General features: G+C 40.1%; 1 protein-coding gene across 1 annotated transcript in view; it reads right to left on the bottom strand.

Annotated features, from left to right (window-relative positions):
• Positions 1–13112, bottom strand: part of METTL16 (methyltransferase 16, RNA N6-adenosine) — a 77770-nt gene that overhangs the window by 9678 nt on the left and 54980 nt on the right. The window contains exons 7-8 of the mRNA XM_080826094.1: positions 6097–6166; positions 4953–5042 (exon numbers count right to left, since the gene is read on the bottom strand). Of these exons, the coding sequence (XP_080682220.1) occupies positions 4953–5042; positions 6097–6166 (160 nt within the window). The remainder of the gene's footprint in view (positions 1–4952; positions 5043–6096; positions 6167–13112) is intronic.

Genomic DNA, 13112 nt, shown 5'->3' with positions numbered 1-13112 from the left:
TGAATAAATACTTTCTCTTTCAAAGTAATCACCACACCCACTGCGGGGCTCAAACTCATGACCCCTTGATCAAGAGTCGCATGCTCTTCTGACTGAGCCAGCCAGTCGTGGTGGTCTGAACCATATATATATAGTTCCTATGTTAAAAGACACACACATACAACAGAAGGATAAATTATAATGACACATGGAGCAGGACCAGCCTGACTTCTTAGAGCCCCCTGTTTCCTCATCTAGAAAGTGGGGATAATACCATCTACTTTTATTTGATTGTTGTCAGGTTTAAATAAAAACTACATTAACGGGGCGCCTGGGTGGCTCAGTGGGTTAAAGCCTCTGCCTTCGGCTCAGGTCACGATCCCAGGGTCCTGGGATCAAGCCCCGCATCGGGCTCTCTGCTCAGCGGGGAGCCTGCTTCCTTCTCTCTCTCTGCCTACCTCTCTACTTGTGATCTCTGTCTGTCAAATAAATAAATAAAATCTTTAAAAAAAAAAAAAAAAAAAAAAAAAAAAAAAAACTACATTAACCTGTGTGATGCATTCAAATAACAAAGACTACTTCCAGGGCTTCATCCAGGGCTTTATCTATTAATGTCCTGTTCACATGCTGCACCTTAGTACAAATCCTACACCATTTCCTTTGGCATTCAAAGAAAACTTACTGAGTGCCTGTCAGATATTGACAACTCCTCCATGAAGTCAACTCTAACTAGGCCAGCCAGATCTGCTTTCGTTTTGGGAACTCCCTAACTCCCAACCATTCATTTCAGCATTTGCTAAGCTGCAATTCCGTAGCAACGCTTGTGTGTGTTTCCCTCTCTCTCTCTCTCTTTTTTTTTTTTTTTAAAGATTTTACTTATTTATTTGACAAAGATCATAAGTAGGCAGAGAGGTAGGCAGAAAGAGAAAGGGAAGCAGGCTCCCCGCTGAGCAGGGAGCCAGACTTCGGGCTTGATCCCAGAATCCTGGGATCATGACCTGAGTCAAAGGCAGAGGCTTTAACCCACTAAGCCACCCAGGCGCCCCTCCCCTTCTCTCTCTGCCTGCCTCTTTGACTACTTGTGATCTCTTTCTCTCTGTCAAATAAATAAATAAAATCTTAAATATATATACATATATATACATATATATATATACATATATATATATATATATATTGTTTCTGTTTTACAGCCTACGGTACAGCCTGGTATGGTACTGGTTTTCAAACCATTTAACAGAATCCTTTCAAGAAATAAAATCAATACATAATATCAATGCAAGCAGATTGGCTCTGATTAAAAGGAAGGAAAGGCCTGAATTACCAACCTGACATCTGCCCCCAGCTGCCAACCCCCTTTGGCACCCGATACAGAATCCCTAATCTATCTAGAACCAGTGTGAATACCTATGCAGTAGTAAGGAAAATATTGCCAGGAGACCCCAGCTCTGACACTAACAAGGTTACCTGATTAATATGACCCCTTCCCTCCATCTGATTTCCAAAAGCCCTCTAGTTTTACTCTCTAGGCAGGAAAGTCTCCAGGCTTAAAAGAAATGTCTTGAACACAGGGCGGTAATTTTTTTTAAAACCAGAGTTCCAGGGCAATGCTCATACCAAGAGTGCACAACTTACTGGGGCCACACTATTTTTCCCTCTTAGTTTGAGAAGTATTAAACTTCTGAAAGCAAAGCAAAGCTAAAATAACACCCTGAGCAATCAGAAGAGAAGCTGGGACAAAGAGGCATTCTCAGTGGCATGTTAAATTTGTAAAGAACAGTCCTCACAATACACTTCCTTATATTCATCATCAGTCAGGATTGATTGTACAAAAATTCTACCAACACTAGGACTCATCTTTTTGTTGCTAAAATAAATCCAGACATGAGCAATGGACTTACTGTAGGCACTTGAATCAGAATTTTTTTTTAGCATTCAGCAGAGTCAGTGGGCTTGAGATAAGTGAAAACAGAAGTTGCCATAGTAACTTGCACATTTACCCTAAAAAGGGAGGAGTGGGGGTGGGGTGGGGAAGTAGGTCAATATTTCTACTTAACTAGCTCTAGTACTTGGCTTCCTCCCACTGAAAGCAGCATCCTCTTATCTCCCCATCCCTAAAGGAAGCAAGGGCTGGGGGCGGGGGGGGGGAGGGGGGGGAGTCAGGTGAGCATTTCAAAAAGCAAGGGGTGGGGAGTGGTCCAGGTGGAAGGAAGGAGAACCAAGAGGACAGCCCACTGAAAACCTCAAGAGCACCCTGGGACTACCCCTGGGAAAGCAGCTGCTGATCAAGGGAACCAGTGCTAAGAAACTGTTGCTGGGTTACTGCAAATCAGAAATTGCCATTTTCCCTGTAGCAGTTTGAGTGCACCTAATGGAACACTTGGGAATGCATTATTAACAGTTTTGGGTTGATGGCAGCAGTGGGGAGGGAGTACTCTGGCATGGCAGAAACCTGTGGCCCTTTGGAAGAGGCATTCTTTGATGGCTGAAACTACGAACAGGGCTCAAGAATGGCCTAAAAGACAAGGAGGGAGAAGGTTCATTTTCAAAATAAACTGATTCTGCTAACACAGAAACATAATGCCTTTTGATATTTTGATCTGAAACAGCTACTAATCCAAGAAGGCAAAGGTGACTCTGGACCCTGAGATGACATGGAAAGTGCCAGAGCCCATGATAAGCTCTTCTACCTGTGGTGCCAACAAATGTGGGAAGCAGGTTAAACAGAAAGCATTTGGAAACAGGCACAGTTTCACTTTCCTGCAGCTGTTAGTATCTGCACAGGGATAACCCAGTGTTTACACAGGGATAACCTAAAGCATTACTAACGATTTTAACAATTTGGTGTGAAAGCCCCAATATTCTAGAAAATGACAGAAAGGATAATCCTATAGGGAGGTAAAAAAAAAAATTAGAACCATCTTTTTAAACAGTAAACATTTCAAACACTAACCTCTAGTTTCCCTACTGCATTGTTCAGAGGTGGGTCTAGACTTCCACATGATGGGTCATTCAAACTTGACTGGAAGATTTCCTTCTCTCTCTCTCTCTCTCTCTCTCTTTTAAACGATTTTATTTATTTGTCAGAGAGCGAGTGAGCGAGCACAAGCTGGAGGAGCAGCAGGCAGAGGGAGAAGCAGACTCCCTGATGAGCAAGGAGCCTAATGCAGAGCTTGATCCCAGGACCCTGGGGTTATGACCTGAGACACCCAGGTGCCCCTGGGAGACTTATTTCAACCAGGAGCATACCTAACAGCAGAATCCAGAAAGGACAGGCTGTTTTAAATGTGAGCCCATGTATTCAGAAATACCTGCAAACTGTCTCCTTGTAGTTCTGCACATGTCCCTATTCCTCTGCAGTGAAGGAAGGGTTAGAGGCTCACAGACACTGCAACATTTAGGATGACTTGAAAGACCAAGTGCATCGAAGCCTTTGGGAGTTGAGCACCCAGAACAAGCATACTGTATGGACAGGGGATCAGAAACCTGAGGACCAGGTACCAGGTACCAGGTCTCCACAAATACTATGGGAAGAGGAAGAGTGCTGAGCAATGTCTGCATAAACTTAAGATGGGAGGCTCCAGGCAACAAGGTCCATCATCATGTGAACAACTATGAGAACAAACAGATGCTATTCTATTACCACCTCTTAGTACAGGCCAGTAAAATTATTCAGTCTAACCAGTTCAAAAGTATTTTTCCTTTACATATGATAACACATAGGACAAAGAGTAATTTGTGGAACAAATTATTTTTTTACAACAATCTATTCCAGGGACGCCTGGGTGGCTCAGTAGTTAAGCGTCTCTGCCTTTGGCTCCCGTCATGATTCCAGGACCCTGGGATAGAGCCCCACATCGAGCTCCCTGCTCAGCAGGAAATCTGCTTCTCCCTGTCTGCCCCTCCCCTCCTGTTTGTGCTCCCTCTCTTTCTCCCTCTCAAAATAAATAAAATCTTTAAAAACAAAAACATTCAGGGCACCGGAGCACCTGGGTGGCTCAGTGGGTTAAGCCTCTGCCTTCAGCTCGGGTCATGATCTCAGGGTCCTGGGATCAAGCCCCACATTGGTCTCTCTGCTCAGCGGGGAGCCTGTTTCCCTCTCACTCTCTGCCTGCCTCTCTGCCTGCTTGAGATCTCTGTCAAATAAATAAACTCTTTAAAAAAAATTAAATTTCTTGGGGCGCCTGGGTGGCTCAGTGGGTTAAGTCCTCTGCCCTCGGTCCAGGTCATGATCTCAGGGTCCTGGGATCAAGCCCCACATTGGTCTCTCTGCTCAGCAGGGAGCCTGCTTCTCCCCTCTCTCTGCCTGCCTCTCTGCCTACTTGTGATCTTGATTTCTCTCTCTCTCTGTCAAATAAATAAATAAATAAAAACAAAAACATTCTATTCCCAAAAATGTTCAAGCTTAAGCATATGCAAAATAGAGAGACTAGAAAAATGACCTACCACCCAGCTTCAAAACTCACCAATATTCTAGCGGTAATTTTAAAGCTAACACAGAACCTTTTACTGGAATGATCCCTAAGTGTTAACGCATCAAAAGCCTACAACCCCAAATAGCAATTTCTGTATTCACCAATAACCCCAGGGATAGCTACTCTATGAAAGCATCAATAGTAAAGGAAAATAAACAGATTTCAAATTCAATTCTTAAGGAATATCCAACAGAATAATTATACCCGCAAGGTGTTTCTATAGGTTATATTACCAGAATTTTTAATTCCTTAAAGACACATTTCTAATTCACTTATGTAAAGAATCACTGTGTTGCACAAACCCAAAGAAAGGCTCCATGGTCCCCACAGTCAGCCTTCTAGGACTGTGTCTTATTTCATAACCACTTCCCATTTCGAAATAAGCATTTGGGACAAACTTCAGGGAAACCGAGGCAGTACAGATTTAGTTTATTTCTGACCTACTATAGCCCACCATGTGCTGGCATTCGGAGAAGCTAAAGCAAAGTCTCTACTTACTGGTACTGTAACATCATCATAAAAACTCCAAGCTAAAGCCCATCTCATTGTCCGACCTTGACAGAATTCGGTGTAGGTGACTTTAGGAACCTGAAACCAACACACATGGCGTCTCATTAAACTGAAGTAATTCTAGCAATGTTCTGCGTTGCTGCCTCATGCTAATTATTTGTTTGTTTTCCTTTTTATCAGTTAACAAAACACTACTATCCCAAAACAGTTATGCATAGCTAATAATCAATTAATAAATTATCTTTCAACAAAGATGTGGGTTTTTTTCCTCTCCCAAAATATTAGAATTTAGAGTTCTGGTTTGAAGGTCCAAATATTCAAAACACCCAAAATAACATAGCTCTTCAAAGAACCACTGGTAAATGGTTCAAATGTCTTTTTTCCCCCCCTTTCTTTTCTTTTTGGAAAAAGAGCCACCAAAGCTTAGCCAGATAAAGCTGTGTAGTCAATCTTTTGTCTATCAGCTTTTAGGGGGAAAATGAAACTACTTTGTGGCCGTTAGAATTTTAACAAAGAAAAGGTGTGACAGGGAAAATAGGATAGGTACAATGTCTGAAAGAAACCAGAAATCAGAAACTTGATTTCTATCACTGACCACACATTTGACCCCCTCTTCTGAAAAGCCACCTGGCTCAAGCTTACCTGTGCCCAAACAATATAAACTGGGAGAGGAGTCAGGGGGCAGTATTAATTTGCCACCTGCTTTTCAAAAGAGAAGCAAGGGGCTGAATTCATGTGGACTGTACCATAAAGAGAAGCACACTTGAATGATTACCATTCTAGTTCTAGCTGATCTTTGGTAACTAGGTATGTGACCCAGAACAAGCCCCTTTAACTTATGTAACCTTCAGTTTCTGCAATCATAAAGGAGTCAGATGTAGAATGAGTGGCAGGCAGAACCAGGTTTTTTGATTTCTAATACCTCTCTGACATTGTACTCATCCTGTTTTCCCCCATCTTTTCTCTGTTATGATTGTCAAAGTAGACCTTTTAAAAATAATTTATAAAAAACCTCTTTTACAAAATTAAAAAGTAAGAAAACAAAAAAACACATTTAGGTTTTTAAGGAAATTCCCATACTCTAATTACCATCAGAAGTAGATATACCGGGATAATAATGACAAAGACTGACCCCTTGTATGCGAAGTTCTTCCTTCAGAGGAGCCAGGCTGCATTTTTTCCCCAGCATACAGCTATACCACCTAGGAAGAAAAAAAATCAGAGAAGTAAAACTCCGTTTATGTGGTTACATTTTTTAATTAAGTATTTTTTCACAGGAACAAAATGAAAACAGCAAAAAATTCTGAGTTAAGTTACAAGTAACAATAACAAAAATTATATTTAGACAAAGAGCAAACCTAGCAAAGGAAAACAAAGGCACCTGGATGGCTCAGTCAGTTAAGCATTTGCCTTCAGCTCAATGTCATGATCCTGGGGTCCTGGGATCGAGTCCCATGTATTGGGAGGGCTCCCTGCTCAGTGGGGAGTTTGCTTCTCCCTCTGCCCTCCCCGCTGCTCATGTTCTCACTCACATAAATAAATAAAATCGTAAAAAAAAAAAAGAAAAAAAATTTAAAAAGGGAAAACAAACCCAAAGCAACTTAAAAGAACAAAAACCCACTAAGCCTCTCCAAGGATTCAGGACTGTGCATGTTTGGAAAGAGAGTGAAAAAGAGAGAGCTCTCCCCTGTGACACTCAGAATAAAGGCCATTTAGCTCTAGGACAGAAACTATTTAATAAATAACAGTAAAAACATGTATACCTGAAAGTACTACAATGTTGTATGTCAAATTATACCTCAGCTAAAAGAAGTATATAAACAACCCCCTGTACCATCTTAATAAAAATTGTAAAATCTGACATGGACCTATACTTTGAGATGGCCTTACCTGCAAAGGATTTAAGGATATGTATTATTTCAAAAGAATATGAAATCAATTTCTTTTATTAGGAAACATAAATCTAGAAGAGGGAATAGGGAGAAGATGGGAATGAACTAGTTAAAGGGAGTGTCTAGTTAAAAAGAGAATTTAGGGCTGCCTGGGTGGCTCAGGCATTGAGTAGCTGCCTTCAGCTCGGGTCATGATCCCAGTGTCCTGCGATCAAGCCCAGTATCTGGCTCCTTGCTCGGCAGGAGGCCTGCTTCTCCTTCTCCCACTACTCCCCCTGTTTATGCTCCCTCTCTCGCTGTGTCTCTCTGTCAAATAAATAAAAAATCTTAAAAAAAAAAAAAGACATAGAATTTAGTCTATGAAAGATTAACTACTATGTTTTCTATCATAATTAACTAGGAAACTTACCAAAATATATATAACAATTGTTTTTCAGACACTGGACAACTGCAGGGAAGATGTATAACCTCTGGGAGAGAAACAAACCAGGTGAGTCCCATAACTGTCAGAGCATACTGCCTGAAAGAAATTTCCAAGGGGCAATGTCCGGAAAAGAATCTCAAACAGAGCCCAATAATCTTGAATTGGTGAGCGACAGACTGGATTTCAAAGGCCCAGGCAGAAAGGATTTGAAGAGCAAAACATAAGAGAGGAAGGACTTGCACAGAGAGAGAATTCTGAGCATCTGCAGAAAAATTTCCTGGAGTATTTTTTTTTAAAGATTTTATTTATTTGACAGAGAAAGACACAGCGAAAGAGGGAACACAAGCAGTGGGATAGAGAGAGTGAGAAGCAGGCCTCCTGAGGAGCAGGGAGCCGGATGCCAGGCTCGATCCCAGGACCCTGGGATCATGACCTGAGTGGAAGACAGACGCTTAACCTACGGAGCCACCCATTGCCCCTCCTTGGAATATTCTGCAAAATAAGGATTTGTACCTGTGAGGTGGAACTCCAGACTAGGGAAAGAATTCCCAGAGGAGCGCCTGATTGTCTTAGTCAGTTAAGTGTCCAACTCTAGATTTCTGCTCTTGTCATGGCAGGGTCCTGGGACCAAGCCCTGATATGGACTCCACACTCAACAGGAAGTCTGCTTAAGGATTCTCTCTCCCTCTCCCTGCTCTCTCTCTAAAATAAATAAATACATCTTTAAAAAAATTCCCAGGAAATAAGCTGAACACTGGACTCCAGACATAACCAGACTAGTTTGCAGTTCTACTGGCCAGAGCAGAAAGAGCTTGTTAATAAAAGGGGCATCTATCTAGTGGAGTCCTAGAATGAGTCTAGAGGCTAGTCTATATTTACCCTAATGAAGCTTAAAAGTAAAACTCAAAAGGATCAAAGATCACAAGTAACTTAAGTAAGCATCAAAATCTGACATTCTTTAAAGGAACACAATGAAATACAACACCCCAAAATGTAAGATTTGCAATGTCTAGCATCTAATAAAAAATGACCAGATGTTTGTAAAAGAGGCAGGAAAATTACCTGCAACCAGGATAAAAAAAATCAATCATTAGAAACAGATCAAGAAATAAGAGATGATGAAATTAGCAGGTGATGGACATTAAAACCACTCTTAGAAATATGTTCCATAACAAAACACAGACATGGTGAGGAGCATGAGGAAAGATATAAAAACTAACCAAATGGAACTTCTAGACATGAAAGTTATGATACCTAAAATGAAAAATTCACTGGATAGGATTAACAACGTATTAGACTCTGCAGAAGAAACGACCTGTGAAGACACAGCAATAGAAACTATCCACAATAAAGCACACTGGGGGAAAAAAAGATTGGAAAAAACAACAACAACAACAACAAAAACAACAGCACATGTGACCTGTGGGACACTATAAAGCAACACACATTAAGTGGTATTTCAGAAAAGGGATACAATAATAATTAACTAAAAACAGTAACAACAGAATCATAGTTTTCTTAAACATTTAAATCTTACATAAAATGTTTAAAAGTATGATGACACCAGGAATGATGTCCACCCTCCACTTCTATTCAAAATTATACTAGAGATTCTAGTCGATACAATAAAGTGACAAAATGCATGTGGACTGACAAGAAAGAAAACAGTCTCTTTAAACAGAAGACATGATCATCTATGTAGGAAATTCTTTGAAATCTAGGGAAAAGCTACTAAAATAAATGAATTCAGAAAGGTCACAGAATAAAAGCTCAATATAAAATCAACTGTATTTCTCTAAACTAGAAATTAAAATTTAAAAATTCAATTTATAATAGCTTCAAAACACATGAAATACTTAGGAATAAAATTATAATATGTGCAAGAAAACCATCAAACACTGCTGAAAGAATTCTAAGGTCTAAATAAATGAAGAGCTACACCATGTTGGGATGTAAGATTTAACGTTGTTAAGCTATCAGTCCTTTCCAATTTGATCTACAAAATCAATAAAGTCCCAACCAAAATCCCAGTAGGCTTTTTCATAGAAACCGATTCTAAAAGTTATACAGAAATAAAAGATTTCAAATAGCCAAAACAATTTTTTTTTAAAGATGTTATTTCTTTATTTGACAGAGAGAGAAAGAGAGAGAGCGTGAGCGAGCAGAAGTAGGCAGAGCAGCAGGCAGAGGGTGAGGGAGAAGCAGAGTCTCTGCTGAGCAGGGAGCCTGATGCGGGGCTTGATCCCAGTACCCTAGGATGACAACCTGAGCCAAAGACAGCTGCTTAATCGACTGAGCCACTCAGCCCAAAACAATTTTTTGAAAAAGAACAACAAAATCGGAGGACCTACACTACTGAATTCAAGACTTACTATAAAGCTCTGATATCAAGACAGTATGGTAATGGCATAAATACAGACATACAGATCAAGAGTATGGAATGTAGTCCAGAAACAGACTCACTTATATGATCAGCTGATTTTAAACCAAGGTACCCAAAGCTTACTTTTCAAAAGACACTGTTATAAAAATAAAAAGGCAAACCACAGACTGGGAAGAAATACTTGCAAAACACATCTGATAAAGGGCTTGTATCCAGCATATATAAGGGACTCCTTAATAAACAGATAGAAAGAGATATATAGGGAGACTTCTAGTTTCTAGTCCAACATATAAGAAGTTGGAAGTCACTACACTGTTTAAGTAAAAAGCCTAGCCATCCGAAAAGCTAACAACTCTTCCTAGATCATTCACAGAAGCAACTCAAAGGGGAAAGAACTGCCTCTAAAATCAGAGAGACCAACAAGTGAATACAAAGAACCACAACTCACTAGAGCAGAAATCCAGGAGCCATGGGAAACAGTGCTAAGCTAGGGAAACCTGAATTCTAACTGACAAATTGCTGGAGACTCAGCACTGACAAGTCGGAAGAATAAAAACCCGAGGAGGACTCCACACTTTTGTGAATAGTACCTCCAGGAGCTTGGCCAGGTTCTCACAATGAATATGGGAGAGAAAAAATCTCTGTGCTTCCAGCACGGAAAGGGAAAAAGGGATAATTCTGAAATAGGTTAGAGCATCCTATTCTTAACAAGGCCTGACCTCAACAGAAACTACTTAACCAGATCCTAGCCTCTTGGGGTATTATCAGAACCTAACTGACCTGGAAGAATGGCATCATCCAACTCCAGCTCACTCTAGCAATCCTGTCCCAACAAGGGAGGGGGAGAAGGTATGTGTGGAGTTCACAATCCAGAGGCACAGGCTCACTAAAAGACTGAGACCTACTCATAGGACATGTTTCCCTCTCCCCAGACGTCACCATCAGATTACAAAGGCCTATTTATATTTACAGCAGTTCTTTTACCCAGTATATTATGTCCTTCTATTAAGAAAAAAATTACAAAACATGCTAAAAGGCAAAAAACACTTTGAAGACACAGAGCTAGCATCAGAACCATACATGGCAAGAATGCTGGAGTTATCAGACTAAGAATTTAAAACAATTATGATTAAGATGCTTAGGGCTTGGGACACATGAGTGGTTCAGTTGGTTAAGTGTCTGCCTTAGACCTAGGGTCCTGGGTTCAAGTCCTACATCAGGCTCCTTGCTCAGCAGGGAGCCTGCTTCTCCCTCTGCCTGTCATATCCCCCTGCTTGTGCCTGAGCTCTCTCTTGGACAAATAAATAATTTTTGTTTTTTTAAACATGCTAAAGGGCTCTAATGGATAAAGCAGAAAGCATGCAAAAACAGATGGGCAATTTAAGCAGAGAGATGGAAATTTTAAAAAGAACCAAAAAGAAATGCTAGATGTCAAAAACACTGTAACAGAAAGAAATAATGCTTTTGATGGGCTCATTCAGGAGACTGGACACTGCTGAACAAAGAATCTCTGAGACTGAGGATATCTCAATAGAAACTGCCAAAAGTGAAATCCAAAGAAAAAAGGCACAGGAAAATAAAAAACAGCAACAAAAAAAACCGGAATACAATATCCAGGAACTGTGGGACAACTACAAAAGGTATAAAATATGTGTGATTGGAATACCAAAAGGAAAAGAAAGGCACAGAAAAAATATTTAAAACAATAATGACTGAGAATTTCCCTCAAAGTAATGTCAGACACCAAATCACAAATTCAGGAAGCTAAGAGATCACTGAGCAGGCAAAATGCCAAAAAAAATTATACCTAAGGCACATGATTTTCAAAATATGGAAAAATCAAAGATAAAGAAACAATCCTGAAAGAAGCCAGAGGGGAAAAGCTACATTATTTATAGAAGAACAACGGAAAGAATTACATCAAACTTCTCTTAAGAAACCATGGGGCTCCTGGGTGGCTCAATCAGTTAAGCATCTGCCTTTGGCTCAGGTCATGATCCCAGGCTCCCGGGATCAAGTCCCACATAGGCTCCTTGCTCAGTGGGGAGTCTGCTTCTTCCTCTGCCTGCTGCTCCCCCTGCTTGTTCATTCTCTCTCTCTGACAAATAAATAAAATCTTAAAAAAAAAAAAAAAAGCAAGCAAGAATAGAGTGGAGTGAAATGTTTAAAATGTTAAGAGGGAAAAAACCAACCAACCTAGAATTCTATACCCTGCAAAACTGTCCTTCAAAAGCAAAGGCAAAATAAGACTTCCTCAAACAGAAATTGAAGTAATTTGCTGCCAGTTTCTTCTCTAGAGAACTTCTCTTGATATTTACAAGACCTTACAAGAAGGAAAGTGGTATCGGGTCAGAAACTTAGATCTTTACCAAAAAAAAAAAAAAGAAAGAAAGAAAGAAAGAAAAGAAAAACGAAATCTTGCCATTTGCAACAACATGGATGGAACTAGAGGGTATTATGCTAAGCGAAATAAGTCAATCAGAGAAAGACAATTATCATATGATCTCACTGATTTGAGGAAATTTGAGAAACAAGACAAAGGATCATAGGGGAAGGGAGGAAAAAACAAAATAAGATGAACCCATAGAGGGAGACAAACCGTAAGAAACTCTTAATCTCAGGAAACAAACTGAGGGTTGCTGGAATGGAGTGGGGGGTGGAGGGATGGGGTGGCTGGGTGAAGGACAGTTGGGAGGTTATGTGCTATGGTGAGTTCTGTGAAATGTGTTAAGACTGATGAATCACAGATCTGTACTCCTAAAACAGATAATACATTATATGTTAATAAAAAAAAATGAAGAACAAGGGAGAAGAAATAAGTGAAGGTTAAAAAAAAAAACTTTTTACTTTTTCAAGAAAAGATTTTTTAAAATCTATTTATTTAATTTATTTATTTACTTGAGAGAGCAAGAAAGAGAGCACACATGAGCATGAGGGAGAGGGGCAGGGGTAGAAGCAGACCTTCTGCTGAGCGGGGCTCGATCCTAGAATCTCAGGATCATGACCTGAGCTAAGGCAGACACTAAACTGGCTGGGCCACCCAGGAGCCCCCAAACTTTTTCTTTTTTTCATTATTTTTCAAAAAATATTTTTTCATTGTTTTTCAAAACTTTAAAAATTCTTTTTTTTAAAAAAAAGATTTTATTTATTTATTTGACAGAGATCACAAGTAGGCAGAGAGGCAGGCAGAGAGAGTGAGAGGGAAGCAGGCTCCCCGCTGAGCAGAGAGCCCAACTCGGGGCTCGATCCCAGGACCCTGAGATCATGACCTGAGCCGAAGGCAGTGGCTTAAGCAACTGAGCCACCCAGGTGCCCCAAAACTTTAAAAATTCTTAATTAGCAGGTAACAGTTTGTTAAAAATAACAATACCAACAATGTATTTGATTATGTATGCTTATAAATATATATGTATAAATGAATGACAGCAAAGATACAAGGAACATGAATT

The sequence above is a fragment of the Martes martes genome (genome assembly GCF_963455335.1).
Source record: "Martes martes genome assembly, chromosome: 16".
Taxonomy (NCBI): Eukaryota; Metazoa; Chordata; class Mammalia; order Carnivora; family Mustelidae; genus Martes; species Martes martes.
This window is presented reverse-complemented; position numbering and strand designations above follow the sequence as displayed.